The sequence below is a fragment of the Eutrema salsugineum genome, unplaced genomic scaffold, assembly GCF_000478725.1.
Source record: "Eutrema salsugineum unplaced genomic scaffold, Eutsalg1_0 scaffold_1, whole genome shotgun sequence".
Taxonomy (NCBI): Eukaryota; Viridiplantae; Streptophyta; class Magnoliopsida; order Brassicales; family Brassicaceae; genus Eutrema; species Eutrema salsugineum.
The window spans coordinates 3878975-3892041 of record NW_006256909.1 but is presented as its reverse complement, the minus strand read 5'-3'; the positions used below and the strand labels follow the sequence as shown (position 1 = coordinate 3892041).

General features: G+C 37.4%; 2 protein-coding genes across 3 annotated transcripts; one reads left to right on the top strand and one right to left on the bottom strand.

The window, feature by feature from the left end:
- Nucleotides 1-23: 23 nt before the first annotated feature.
- On the bottom strand, nt 24-5214 carry LOC18030999 (autophagy-related protein 11). 2 transcript variants are annotated; one of them, XM_024148677.1, is made up of 6 exons: nt 4768-5214; nt 3530-4690; nt 1772-3410; nt 1050-1270; nt 680-893; nt 24-545 (listed from the first exon to the last, which is right to left on the bottom strand). In XM_024148677.1, the coding sequence occupies exons 2-6, from the start codon at nt 4471-4473 to the stop codon at nt 114-116; spliced, it is 3450 nt and encodes a 1149-aa protein (XP_024004445.1). In that variant the 5' UTR covers nt 4474-4690; nt 4768-5214; the 3' UTR covers nt 24-113. The 2 variants fall into 2 exon arrangements, with proteins under 2 accessions (XP_024004445.1, XP_006412669.1); XM_006412606.2 differs by having other exon boundaries at nt 3530-5214.
- Nucleotides 5215-10179: 4965 nt separating this feature from the next.
- Nucleotides 10180-12977, top strand: LOC18030997 (serine carboxypeptidase-like 29). The gene is made up of 10 exons (XM_006412604.2): nt 10180-10597; nt 10900-11007; nt 11107-11202; nt 11292-11384; nt 11461-11546; nt 11627-11890; nt 11974-12107; nt 12219-12314; nt 12404-12509; nt 12599-12977. Exons 1-10 carry the CDS (start codon nt 10327-10329, stop codon nt 12785-12787), a joined length of 1443 nt encoding a protein of 480 aa, XP_006412667.1. The 5' UTR covers nt 10180-10326; the 3' UTR covers nt 12788-12977.
- The last annotated feature ends 90 nt before the right edge of the window (nt 12978-13067 follow it).

The following is a 13067-nucleotide window of genomic DNA, read 5'->3' as shown; positions in this document are numbered from 1 at the left end:
TTTTTCTTCTTTTTTCTTGGGGAGGGGGGGGGGGGGGGGGGGTTTCTTCCCTCACCTCTATTTGGCTTGAGAACAAGCAAAAGGATCAGGAAGCTTGTTGATGAATAGCAGTGTCAGGAAGCTTGTTGATGAATAGCAGTGTCAGGAAGCATTGCTATTGTCACTATGAAGTATTCACATCCTGTAGAGAGACCATAAGGGTTTGTCGTTGTTGTTCCTGAAGATGATGTTGACACTGAGCTTGATGCCAGAGTTCTTGAGCCCTGCTCTGAGCCGAGATAATCTGTCTTACCCGCGTCGGGAGATGCAGAAGCTGAAAGTGGTGATGGTTGCTTCACTGCTTGGCGCTCGATGTGGACAATCTGTCCCACAATGTATGTAGGCCGGTTTGGGAGGTGATCTGTGAACAATGCCTCGGATTCAGATGACAAGTAGTAATTTGGGCAGTTCCTGTTAATTGCCTCGTAATGACCTGCTTGGTTTAGCACAAATGCTGCTATCTCATGAACTTCAAGACGGCCAAATGATATCTTTTCCTTATTCGCCTGTCCACAAAAAAATTCACAAATTTATATGTCAGTAAAAACGAGGATAAAGTTTGGGATGCAGTCCCACAATGAAACAACAAACGCATTTGCTGCAAGAACAATGACTGTTACTGGAGATAACAGGAGTGTACCTGCTTCCCAAGTTGGTGCTTAGTATACAACGTTTTCACCAGTTCTTTCTTCTCCTCCAAGTCCTTTCTTGTCTGTTCACTTGTAGCTTCAAGATTTCGGCACTTCTCAAGTAATTCCTCCCGGTGTTTGGAGAGGAAGCCAACTTTGTCTGCCAGGACTCGGATGCATTTCCGGAACTCAACAGTGCCATCATCTTCATTGTCATTAATGGAGCTGTGAATTTCCCAACAAGGAGAGATGCAAATCCGGAAAGAAAAAAAATGTCAGAAACAAGAGCTTGAAAAAAAAAGTGGATAATACCGCCATATAAACAAGAGAGGAAGGACTACGCTTATTATTTTGGAAACAACCGTACAGACAGGAACTTACTTGGTTAAAGCTTGAGCCAAAGTACGCAAGGAATCAGCAAAACCAGCAACCCCACCACCAGCACAGACAGAGCTCCGGAATCTTTCAAAGAGACCTCGCATCTTCACAGCTGATGCACGAAGTGCATTGTACTCAGAAGCTCTACGATCAGCAGCACAAAGATGGGTCTGGGCTTCTTCTCTTGCTTCATGTAAGCAGTTCTCCAAATGCGCACAGTTCATCTATAACCAAGATAGCAATACTTACCACCAACAGAAGGAAAAACTTAGAGGGAAAAAGCTCCTATAATGTGCAATGTACATAAGTTATCTGTTGACGAAGAAATAGTAGAACCATTCCTATTGTGTCTCTAAATCTCTCTAGGTGAAATTTCTGCCAAATCACAAACATCAAAACTGTTCACAGCCCTTTTGCAGATTGTATAAGCAACTCAAAAGTGGAACCTCGTTGGCTTCAACTAATATAGGCATTACTCAAAAGCATATTGAACCGCACCCGTAAAAGATCACAGAAATAGACCTGATACTATTACCTTGGATACTAAAAAATTTGACGTCTAGGACAAAGCTAATACCAGCAACCAGAAGAGTGACAGAAACTAGTGAAAATATAACATCCCACAAAGTAAAGACTAGCTCCTAAACTAACAATGCAATGAATAAATATCAGAGTTGGAAAGATTAAAGAAATAAAACCAAAAATATATGAATTAGCTGCTGAACCTGGGATTCTTCGAGAAGCTTCTGATTCATTTCCAACTCTCTGCTCAGACTGGCTACCTCTTCCATAGCACCATTTAGCTTGGACTCTGTTTCACTCAGTTTATTGGACTTCTCCATCAGCTCATTTCTAAGTTCCAATATAATAGTATCACTGTGTTTGGTATCTAAACCTACGCCAGTTGCCACATTATTATCTAAAGATTTTGGTGGGCTCTCGGCTGACGAACTGTTACTTAGAAACACACCCATATCGCCTACCACATTATCCTTTCCACCTTTCTCATTGTTTTGCTGGCTTTCCAGCATCGACGAATCAAGCGGATGACTGAGCACCAGAGAGGAATCCACCATATTCTCATCCATACCTTCGCGAGCTTTACATGGCTGCTTGCTAGAAAGAATTGAAACACAAGAGACCTCATCCATGGGCTCCGAACCAGATACATGAGTTTTGTTGCCTTCCACGTCACCTGAAGCTTCTCCTTTGTACTCAGTAACTTTTTCATGCATCAGGTTTGAGCCAGACGCATCCTTATTATTAACATGTCTCTGTCCGTGTAGATACTCATCGGTGAGACGCTGTTCCAATTCACGGATGCGCTTCTCATATGAATCACAATGCCTTTGTTTTTCCTTGAGCATAGATAGGAGATGTTTCTCATACTCATCCTTGGCTTGCAGTGCCTCTGTTGTCTTCTCTTCGGCATTTTTCAACAAATTTTCTACTTCACTTTCATCCAGCACATCATATTCAACTTGTGGGCCTAATGAACAAATCCGAGAGATTGCAGAAGCAAGGTCAGCTTTTAGTTTTGCATTCTCAACTTCCATCTTGCTGGTTCCAGCTATCTCAATTAATTCAGAGGCCGCTAGGATATCATCAAAGCTGTCTTTGTCTAAAGAGTCTACAACTATCTCCTCAGTCTCAGCGGAAAGCGAACTATCACTAGACATGCCCAGTGAACTCCTTGAGGATGTGACCTTTGAATGTAACCCAACTAGATACTCGGGAGCATACCGATCAACGTCTGCGATTTCAATATTGATCAAACTAGTATCATAAGGAGCGACATTGACATCACACTGAGTGGGAGTGTCATATAAACCCATTGAGGACAACACGTCACGAGGTACAAAGGGACCATGTGTTTTAAGAAACTCCTCACGTCTCCTGACCTCTGTTTCCCTCTTCATCGCAAGCTTCTCTGCCAATTGCCCAGCCATGCCCATGTAAAGCTTCATAGAGGCTTTTCTTCTCACCACCTCTGCGAGGCAGGCCCTATAACCGGGGCCAACACCACGGACTAACTTCAGGTCTGCAAATAAGTCATCCTGACGCAACATTGCCTCTCTGAAAACAGGAAACTGTAACTTAGCATCTTTGATGATATATGTAACGTATGTTATCTTTTGCATGTAACTGTGTACAAAACTGTTCATCTCATTCTTCTTGTTCTTGCAGAAATCCAGCAATTCTGAAATGGAGTTATAACAAGCCTGCATCCTGGGAAGGTGATTTTTGTCATGCACTTCGTACATAGGACCCAGGGCTGAAACAGCATCATGAGGTCGGAGAGATGAGGACAATTGGCTAGACATGCAATCATCCACGAGCTTCTTAACCGTATTGACATCTTTGCTGTTTCAAGATTCACACAACACCATCAGGTATTCATCATTTGAATTGACCACTAAACAACATAAAATTTACCAACAGAGACAAATGAAAGGTGTTCCTAGTTGAAGAAATGGACAAACCTGAGAGATTGCATTATGCTCTTTTGCTCATTAATGAAGCGTTCGTGATCCTTAATAGTCCCTTCTAAGTTCTTCATCGATAAGGAAGCCCTGCAAGCAAACAACTCCTCCACCTTGCGCTTGACCTCGACAAACAGCTGCTGGAACTGTGCAATCTTGTTCTCAAATTGCCTGTGAGAGCTTGCACAATTCTCCACCGCCTTTTTGAGGTTATCTTCCTTGACAAAGTCCAATAAGCATTTCCTGGAATCAGTTTGCAGATAAGGGTGAATCTTAGCTGACCTCAATTTCTCAATATCCCTTCCAAAATTCATCAGCAAATCAGAGTGGAGGCGGTGTTGATGCTTATAACGCTTCATAAACTCAAGAAAATTCTGATAGATCACCCTGTAATACTGTTCCAGATTCCTCGTAGCAACTTCAACAGCTCGCTGTTGAACCTTTTGCTCTCTCGTTAACCTCTCGCAATTCTCATGCTTCACAACCGTACAGTTGTAGATGGTGCGGCCTTTATGGAAATGGTATCGAAATTGCCTCTCATACATAGGTAAAGCCTTTAAAGCCGGATCTGATGCATCGTCCAATGGATGAGGATCATGCAATGAAGCCGGTGGTAAGGCATCATCAACTTCTTGTAAATCTACATCTTCCGGTGATGGCGGATGAGAGTTGCTTTGCAGCATCGCCTTGTTGAAAATAAACACTTCTCGATCACTTGCAGGAAGCCCGAACGCAGAAAGCAGCTTTTGCGGCTCAAGTTTCATGTCCAGGGAGAGAAGAAGCTGATCGGAGAAGCCAATACCAGACACAGATTCAACGAAACGCATCACAGATTCAACTGAAGTTGTCTCGCTGCATTCAAATGGAAATGAGTGGCCATTCTCAGCCACACAGAGCATAAGCTTGCCATCATCGGCGAAGCTCTCAGTGAAGCTTGCGCTCATCGTACCCACCAAAGACCCAAAATCCTCCACCGCAGAATCCCAAGTTACCAAATCAATTAGGCAAAGGCTGCCAAATTAAAAACCTCTCCAACACAAATCCCAACCACGAATCTGTAGAAGGACAAGGCTTTTCGAAATCTACGATCCTTGACCAAAATTCAGATTGCCAAATCTCCGAGCTTTTGATGTATAGACCTTAAAACCCAAGCATCAAGACCTGATTATGACCAGGAGACACACAAAGTCAGAATCCAGCGTCAGCTCAAAATCGATAACACTTTTGCAAGTACCCACCACGAATTATCCTCCAATTCAACCAAATCTAGCGCTTCTATTCAACCAAATCAATATCCCACCTCTTTCGCCTACGTACACAGAACAAATCTCTTTCTTTTTTTTTCAATTAAAAGGGGAAAAAAAAGTAAGCAAACCCTAGAAGACGTGATACGACAAACGAACGCGATTGCGTGAAGAGACGAGTGTCAAAGCCGAGGAATTATCCCAGGCGCAAAAGGATCAAACTTCTCTTCACGAAAACCCCTTTCCCCACTAAAAAATTAAAAATTCTCCTTAAACTATTAATATTCTCATTTATCTTCTACGAAACCCGAAAGGCTTCTTCTTCTTCTTCTTCCTACTTTTTTTTTTATTAATGGAAATATACGCAGAAGCTTCTCATGTAAGTTTACTCTCTCACGCAACACACAGTCGAAGAAAACCCTTTCGCCTTCTCCCTCTGCACAAGAGAGAACAGATAAAGCCTTGTTTTGTTTTTAATTTTATAATGATAAAGCTAATTATTTTTATTTTAACTTTAATTTATTTTCACGTGGCGCAGTTACTCCTTAAGTATTTCGGTTTCACCCCAATAGTTTTGTACGCTGTTGATACATAAATCTACTACATCATCAATTCAAATCGACCTTATTCCATTAACCCTACCGAATTTAGAATCTAATAAACGTGTTACATTGGCTTCGATTAATATTTCTTTTCTTTTGAACGTTTATTTTGGTTTATATAAGGTTAATTTTGGTTTTCTTTGGTTTTTAAGAAATTTTAAAAAAACTATAATCAAGTCGATTTGGTTTGGTTAAATTAAAAACCGATTTTGCATAAAGAGGTGTCTACTATTATATATATAAAAAAATGTAAATGGTGCTGTTGAGCTGAAAGTATCAACATGAATTGCAATCTCGAAATCTGGTTGTTTTTTCTCTAAGCAAATAAACTAAACAAAAAAAAAAATCAAAGAGCACACAAAATAACAACATTAATGAAAGAAAATTATTTGTTTTTCATGAAAAAAATTGAATCTCGGCCATAATCAATCCAACAATTCAGTGCTTCAGTATGGTATTTAAATTACACACAAACTCCGTCCACAAACCAAAAACAAAAACAAAAAAAAAAAAAATACGAAGACAAGCAGTTCAAAACCTTTGCAATTTATGGAACCAATAATTTTGATTTTATTTATTTTGCTACTAGAAGTCTAGAACTAATAGCAACCTCGAAATCAAACATAAATGTTCCGGTGAAGAACCATTTTGGCCATGCCATAAATCTGATCTGATTATCTACGTATGATATGATAAGCTTATGTTTGTATAATTGGTGGAATCACATCTATGTACACTAAAAAGTAAATTTAGCATTGCATCTCATATGATCAGCTTGATTGGCATGTGATGTGAATATATTGGACCACGTACTCGCAAAAATGGCCATAGGCGGTCCATTATTATTGGAAAGAAAAAATGAGTAAATTAAGCATGCAAAACAACTTGACATTGAAAATGATCTTTTGAAAATGATATTTCAGTGTTTTACACATTTTTGGCCGTGACTGGTTGCATGATATAAAAAAAAATTAGGAGATGAAAAAAAAAACTGATTTTTTTCTCTCTAGTTATATGTTTTTCATTTGGACCCTTTGTTTTAGTTTATGTAAATAACTGCATTTTGCTTAATATGATATTTTTCTGGATATTAAAATCATCTGTTGAATAGCTGTGGACAAAAGGGTATCAGCTCACATAATTCCAAAGCCTAGTACTTTAGCATCAGACTGGTTGAGCTTCCACATGGGAAATTTTGAAAATTTGTATTCTTCTGTATATAGCAAATAGTATATAATTCTTAGATATAAACAAAAAGCTATATGTATATATATAACAGGGACTGAGGGACCTATACCATATAATAATATATCGAATGGATACGAATTAGCATACAACTATACGAAATGCGTTTCATGATATTTATTTAATTGGTATAGCTGTGGGCAAAAATTGGTTGAAAGTTTAATTGAAGTTAAAAATTCTACGCGTTATATAAACAAAAGAAGATTATCAAAGTAATTGCTAACTGCTTCTAATGTGTCTGTTAACGAACATAAAAACATATGTATTTAGGAGGGGGAGAACATGAAAATCATTTTTTCCTTCTGACAGTAAAGAATATAAAAACACATAAAACAAACACAGCTAGCAACTACTATAAAAGCTTACTATACGTAGAAGAATTATAGCTTCTGTTTTTAGTTTCGTTTTTAGTCTCGAAACATAATCACTGACCCAATATCACAATATGCCATCACCAAAAAGGTCCAAAACACTCTTTGACACTCAATTATAAGTCTAAAAAACGTTGACTGTACTACTGTTTTTATTTTTACATATTACATTTAATAATTAAGTTTTGTTTATTTAAAATCTCATTTTTCAAGTGAAATAGTGTTTGGATACCTTATTAGATCTCAGCTTTCTGGAAGTTGAAAAAGTAAAATCCCAAAATCGTGCAATGAAGTAACAATAATTAGTTTTAAAAGTGTGATGGAGAACGGATGTAACAACATCTTTACAGTTCCTAATGTCATTTTATAACATTTGCATCTCCACTAAAATAAAGTTACTTACAAACATAATGAAAGTTACTTACAAAAACAAATATTCAATATTTATATGCAATCGATTTCAACATTTACAGTATTGAATTTCTTCTTGTGTGTAAAACCAGACAGTGCCAACAGTCAAGCATATTAAATAGTTTTATCATACCAATTTTTATCATACCAATTTAAAAGTACAACCTATTGTAAATGTATACCCCCAAATTTCAGGGTAGTTAGTATATATAAATGTAGTTATAATTTCTGAACAATCGAAAACAAGATGTGCTGCCACCTGAAACAAACATAATATATGATTTAAGTTGACATAAAGAGAATCTCGTGAGATTCGTATTTGACAACTTAGCTTTGGATTCGGATAGAGCATCGTAACCCCACACAAATGATAGTAGGATAACATGGATTCCACAAACTCTTCACTTTGTTTTTATAAATACATTTGTGTTTTAATTACATTTCCTATAAATATGCACTCTGATGTTAATCATTGGTAAGTTTTGCCTTTTATGGACTTGTAAATTGCAATACATGCCAATATACATGAGTAACATGAAGTAAACCGATCTTTTAATCTCAGTTTCACTTAATTAGTGTCCAAAAACGTTAGATTACTATTTGAATCACCTTTTCCAGTCCAGTTAAAAATGAAATTTCTGCTTATTTTCTCCGAATTTTCGATTATTTATGGTTTTCGAACTTAAGTATCTTTTCACGTTATCTAACATTTGAGAGGGTGATTGTTGTGCGAATGAGTGGCTGAATGTAATGGATATGGTAAAGTAAGTTTAAAAGCTCCCATCATGTTGGTCCCTAGCTATTAGCTATATGTCATGTCATGACATAAGGTACGTAACATTCTTGATTTGTTTAAGTGCTCATCAATGATTTGAGGTTTATAATTAAAAAACAGTACAGATTAAGTTTAGTGCCAAACAAATCTTTTAACAAAAGAATAAAGGTTTAATGCCTTGATTGTGTAAGTGGATAAAGAAACTAAAAGCCAAATTATCATTAATCGGCTAGGGAGAATTGAACTTTATCAATCGACTTAAACCAAGCATTGTCGACCTCAAGTTTTTCAGTTTCACCTCGTTTTTCCAATTTTCCTTAACCAATAATTTAGATGAATTCGTATCGTGTACTAATCCGGAAGCTCTCACTGAGGCCCAAACAAGGATTTATTACAGGCTTAAAGCCCACATATCTATATGATAATTAAGCCATTTTGGGGTTTTGGTTCTTGTCAGGGGATTTACGGTTTATAATGCCTATCTATTGTTGAACTTTCTAAACTTATCAAATTTATTGATTCAGGCCTTTGTCAAGGATGGTGAGGTTCAATGTCCTGAAGGTCATTCCAGCTGGAAGCTCTGCTATTGGAAAGAAAGCATTCACTGGAATGTGAAGAAGCTCAGAGTTTTTGTAAAATGGTGCCATCCATTGAAAGAGTAGTATGTTCTATCATCAAGAGAAACCAGATTTTCGATCCATTTCATTTGTTTTAGCTACAAGTGTCATGTGTGTATCAAAGTCTTGGATTACAGGTCTGTCCTTAATCGGGTTTCAATTTGAGATTCAAGAGAATGATATACCTTTCTTTACACGACCAAGTGATTCAAGTTTCAAGATAACTCCTTTTAGTGGTTATAGTTTTTACTTATAGATAACAGGAGGTGTGAATGAAATAAAAAACCCATACATCTACAGTTTAGTTCCGGCTGCACAATATTTTTTTGCTCCAAACTCTAATGATTCATTATTGAAAATTAAGAAATGATTTTTGTAAAGAAAAACGATAAAAACAAATCCTATAATTCGGGCCCTATCTTACAAAAATTGATGTGGAATTGTGACGAACGTGCAACCACAATTTTACGCGATATTTTGATAAAAAAGCTAGCTCCGATCAAGTAGGTTCCCTCAAGCTTTAGATATTTTGATAAAAAGCTAGCTCGAATTAGAAAGACACTTAAAGAAATAGCTGATAAATAGCTTAAAAATGACACACAAGATTCGTCGTTTATACTAAAAAAAATATTCCCTCCCTTTCATATTAAGTGTTATTTTGACACATTTCACATAAGAAATTAATAAAATATACAAATATATTCATAATTAATATATTTTTATAACATTTAATTACAAAGACTATTATTTTTAAATGAGAGGTAAAATAGGAAATAAGAGTAAAAAGTTATATTAAAAATGTAAAAAAACACTCTTTTTAAAATAAAAAATGAAATATAAAACGACATTTATTATGAAACGGATGAAGTATGTAAGATCGGTAATTCATTTTATCTTATTATATTAAGTGTAAATAGATTTTTTTCCTTTTTTAAGAAAGCAATAATTTCGTTGAGAAATGTGACGTTGCTTGGAAACGGCACAATTGCCGAAAAGCTAAAACACGTGAAAGTGAAACCATTTTGCCACTTGCTTCTGTTGCACACTTGCATTCAGTTTCTGCCTCTCACACGCAACCATCTCCAAACGCAGGCCTGCGTTTATCAGCGTTTGCGTGTTTAATCCGATGACGCTATACAAATCCATCAAAATCAGCCATTGACAACACCAAAAAACACAGACTCTAATGACGAATTCAGATAAGGTCTCCGTAATTACTGTAACCTAAGATTGTTTGGAAGTTTACAATATCGAATCACGGGTTTGACCAAATAATTAGGATCCAATAGAAATCGAGCTTTCGTACTGAAATAGCTAAACCAAACACGCCCTTAGCAACGCCAAATTCGTCAGGACCACCCACGCACGCACGATGAGTGAAATAAACAAAAAAAAGTCCGATTCTTTTGGATTCTTCGATTAGCTTGTGACGTCATCACCCACATGGCTTCTAATCTTCAGTCTTTAAATGCACAAAGGATCTTCATTTTGTACTATGAAGTTAGTGTTCTGGGGTCAACATACCAACAACGATGTCTGAAACCAAAGGGTCTTGTTTCGTCAACGCTCTCTTCTCTATCGCTATTTTAGCGATTGCCCAATTCTGCAACTGTGAAGCTGTCTTGTCTCAGAAAGCACAGGACAAGGTCTCGATATTGCCTGGTCAGAATTTCAATGTTGACTTTGCTCACTACTCTGGGTTCGTTACTACTAACGAGAAATTGGGAAGGGCACTCTTCTACTGGCTCTTCGAAGCAACTGAAGATGCTGAGTCTAAGCCTCTTGTTCTCTGGCTCAATGGAGGTTTGTTACCGAACCTAAAAATATTCCTAAAATTTATCGATTTTGTTTATTGTATTCGAAAGCTCTCTCCTTTTTCTACTCAATGGATTTATTATCGTGTTCATGTTGATTCTTGTAGCTACGAATGTCACTTTGTTGTTTTGATTCCTAATTTGGGAATTTCGTTTCTCGGATTTATACAATCCTTTTGATTTCGAAAAGATTTCAATTTCTTACTATTTAGAGAACGAATTGATCTTCATAGCAATCTGGTATTGATTAGTCTGCGTCTGAGATGGAGTTTTTTTTAACTCTCTCTACAGGACCAGGATGTTCATCTGTTGCGTTTGGTGAAGCAGAAGAGATAGGACCATTTCATATTAAAGCAGATGGGAAGACTCTTTACCTTAATCAATATTCTTGGAATCAAGGTAATGAAATTAGATGTGCAGATTATGTTTGGGGAGAGAGAGAGAGAGAGCTATGATTCAAAAAGCTTATAACTTTTATGCATTCTTTTTCTTTTGCAGCTGCCAATATTTTGTTCCTTGATGCACCTGTTGGAGTTGGCTATTCATACTCAAACACTTCATCTGATTTGCGCAGCAATGGTGATAAGAGAACTGGTAATGACTTTAGCTGCTTAAGCTCATTGTCTTTTAGATACTCTTGCTGGTTGGTGGTGTTTATTGTTGCGGCTTTATGATTTGCACAGCCCAAGACTCACTGAAGTTTCTGCTGAAATGGGTTGAGCGTTATCCGGAGTACAAAGGAAGGGAATTTTATATAGTTGGGGAGAGCTATGCAGGTAAAAAAAACTTCGAAGCTCATCTTAGTTTTTAATCCTTTTACTTTGTTCTTAAGTCTTCTCTGGCTTGTTTCAGGGCATTACATCCCTCAGCTGAGTGAAGCTATTGTAAAACATAACCAAGCTTCTGGCGACAACACTATTAATCTGAAGGGTTACATGGTGAGCATGTTCTCTTATCGATCCCTTATCTTGAAAGTTATAAAACTCTATAAAGATTTTGATGAATTTGTGTTTTGCAGGTAGGAAATGGGCTGATGGATGATTTCCATGACAGGCTCGGTCTTTTCCAATATATTTGGTCGTTGGGTTTTATTTCCGACCAAACATACAGCTTACTGAAGCTTCAGTGTGGGTTCGAATCGTTTATTCACTCCTCCGAAGCTTGTAATAAGGTTCTGGAGACAGCAGACAAGGAAATAGGTAACATAGACCAATACAGTGTCTTCACCCCGGCCTGTGTTGCGAATGCTTCCCAGTCAAAAATGTTGCTAAACAAAAGACGTGTAAGTGGCCTTAAATTCTTCTCTCAATTTTGTTCGAGATGATAGCAGGTTTTAAACGTAATGTCATTATTTGTTTTGCTTAGATGACTAGCCGTGTGAGTGAACAGTATGATCCTTGCACGGAGAAACACTCCAAAGTGTATTTCAATCTTCCAGAGGTTAAAGAAGCTCTCCATGTCCCACCAGGACTTGCATCATCCAAATGGGATACTTGCAGGTAACACACTTTCACCTTACGGTATCTTAGAACTCGGTTTTGTTGGGAAATGAGCGTATAAAGCTTAAGGCTTTGTGACAAATTCTGATTCGGAAAGCTTTGGTTTTGCAGTAATGTCGTGAATGAGCACTGGAATGACAGTCCTTCCTCGGTTTTAAACATTTACCATGAGCTTATAGCTGCAGGACTTCGTATCTGGGTTTTCAGGTCTCTTTCTCTACATTTAGTGAAATTTTTTTCTTCAAGTTTTTTTTTTGGCGTTTTGACGGTGAAAAAGTTTGGTTCTTTGGTAACAGTGGGGACGCAGATGCTGTTGTACCAGTTACAGCAACCCGGTACAGCATAGATGCACTAAACCTTCGTCCATTGAGTACTTATGGTCCTTGGTACATAGATGGACAGGTAAAAACAAACTCAACTTAGAAAGTGAGAGTCTTTTATCTTCTTATGTTATGAAAGCTTTTTTTAACTGTATTGAATGATTGATATAGGTGGGAGGCTGGACTCAGCAGTATGCTGGTCTGAACTTTGTGACTGTGAGAGGTGCAGGACATGAAGTTCCTTTGCACAGACCGAAGGAGGCTCTTGCACTCTTCAAGGCTTTTATATCTGGAACTCCACTGTCCAAACCCGAGAACAGCATCAGCCGCGACATGTCTGAGCTCGTTAGTGAATCGTAATGAGTCCTGGTTTGATGAAATGTGGACTTGGGATTCTCAGTCAGAAACTTTCAGTCATTGTATAAGAAGAAGAGAAGGAGAGAATAAATAAGAGTGTTTAAGTGTTTTGTTCATTGGTTCTTCTTCTAGTTGGTTGTTTGCTTGAAACTTTTGATGTTTGGATTCTATGAAGTTTCTACCAATTCATATTCCACAAGGCCAACAATACACTGGTTATGAGAAAATGAAAATTGTGTATGAATCTGATAAGGAGTATAAGCTGGGTAAGAAATAGAAATTG